This window comes from Sphaeroforma arctica (assembly GCF_001186125.1).
Source record: "Sphaeroforma arctica JP610 unplaced genomic scaffold supercont1.1133, whole genome shotgun sequence".
Taxonomy (NCBI): domain Eukaryota; class Ichthyosporea; order Ichthyophonida; genus Sphaeroforma; species Sphaeroforma arctica.
In genome coordinates this window covers 15,218-16,642 of record NW_014039425.1, presented here as the reverse complement: position 1 = coordinate 16,642, position 1,425 = coordinate 15,218, and the positions used below count along the sequence as shown (strand labels likewise).

Sequence of the window (1,425 nt, the reverse complement as noted above, 5' to 3'; positions counted from 1 at the left end):
ATATACTTGCTGTAATAGAAGGGGATATGTTCATAGTTCTACATATGTAATGCCAAATGTTTTATATAGATAAAGTGATTCTATTTAAAGACTTTCCAACCCCATACCTACATCCACGGAACACCCCTCCCCACACACACAGACTGCAGCCGAAAGCACTTCCGCGCCAAAGTCCAAGGCCAAAAAAAGACCCCGCTCCACGCGAGAAAAGGCCATTGCCTTGTGTGACCACGCCACGCGCACAGGCAGCAAACTGCGCGAGGTCATGAGAAAAGCGCAGCCGCGTGACGATACAGCGCGGCGCCGCATTGCGCAGCTGTCGACGAAGTGCGCGAGCGCTTATCTGCAGGCGTTCCTAACGGACATCAAGTACGCTCACTCGTTTGAGGCTGACAAGGTATGCGCGTGAGGGGGGAACGGGTTTCGATAGGTCTGTTTGGGCGCCAAACGCAAGCATATATGCCTTTTATGTGAAGTTTATAGATTGTATGACTCTGCCGTACGATTCTACTACCGAGAAAAAGGGGATTTTATGGGGTTTGAGTTTTAGGATTTTAGAGTTTCAGGGTAGGTTTTATCTTAATTTAGGGTTTTAGAGTTTTAGGGTTTTGGGTTTAGGGCCTTCGAGTTTTAGGGTTCCAAAACTATACACTTCGCACCATCCACTACACATTAAGAACGAACCACTCCGCCTTAATCCCCCATAATCGGTGTTGTCTGCAGAAACTGTGGCGCGAGGCCTTCTACGCAGTGGTGGAGATGTACCGTCGCTTTGTGCGGCAGCTCAGAGACGTCATGCGCAAAAAGGAGACCACGTCCTTCTACGACGACGACTTCGATGCGGTGTGTGTGTGTGGTTGTCTGTGTCTTTTTGGGGTTTATTGTTTTAAGGTTTAGTGCTTTAGGGTTTAGTGGGTTAGGGTATAGGGTTTAGTTTTAGAGTTAAGAGTTAGTTATAGCAGCCCTACCGTTTTGTTGTCCGCTGAGGTGGCACGGCGTGCTGTCACAGAGCGCTCTGGTTAAAGCGGTGTCTCCCTTTGCCTTTGACATCTTCCATTGGAGTTCATGTACCTTTGCATTGGCATTGGTTTTTGTGTAGTGCTTATATGGCGCTTTGGGTCTCGCGAGTGGTTTATAAGTATCACTGGTTGTGTGGGCACTTGCCAGCTCGTAACACTTAGTGTGATAGTGAAAGGGGTTTCAGGTTTTAGAGTTTCAGGGTTTGGGTATCCCAATGGCTTGGCCACATCCACACCCCAGCGACACCCCGAGGCGCTCTTTTCGGGCCTCCTGCTGCCCCCCAATGCCCAACTGTTATTCACCACACTGTCCAATATTTTTGATACATACATTATACATAAATATATATATATACATACATACATACATACATACATACATACATACATACATACATACATACAT

The 1,425-nt window shown here is 47.1% G+C and overlaps 1 protein-coding gene across 1 annotated transcript in view; it reads left to right on the top strand.

The window, feature by feature from the left end:
• The window catches only part of SARC_10089 (hypothetical protein), a gene marked incomplete at its 5' end in the record, with an annotated part of 16,620 nt that overhangs the window by 5,063 nt on the left and 10,132 nt on the right, over window positions 1-1,425 (top strand). The window contains 2 exons of the mRNA XM_014295877.1: window positions 143-397; window positions 724-843. Coding sequence (XP_014151352.1) covers window positions 143-397; window positions 724-843 — 375 coding nt within the window. The remainder of the gene's footprint in view (window positions 1-142; window positions 398-723; window positions 844-1,425) is intronic.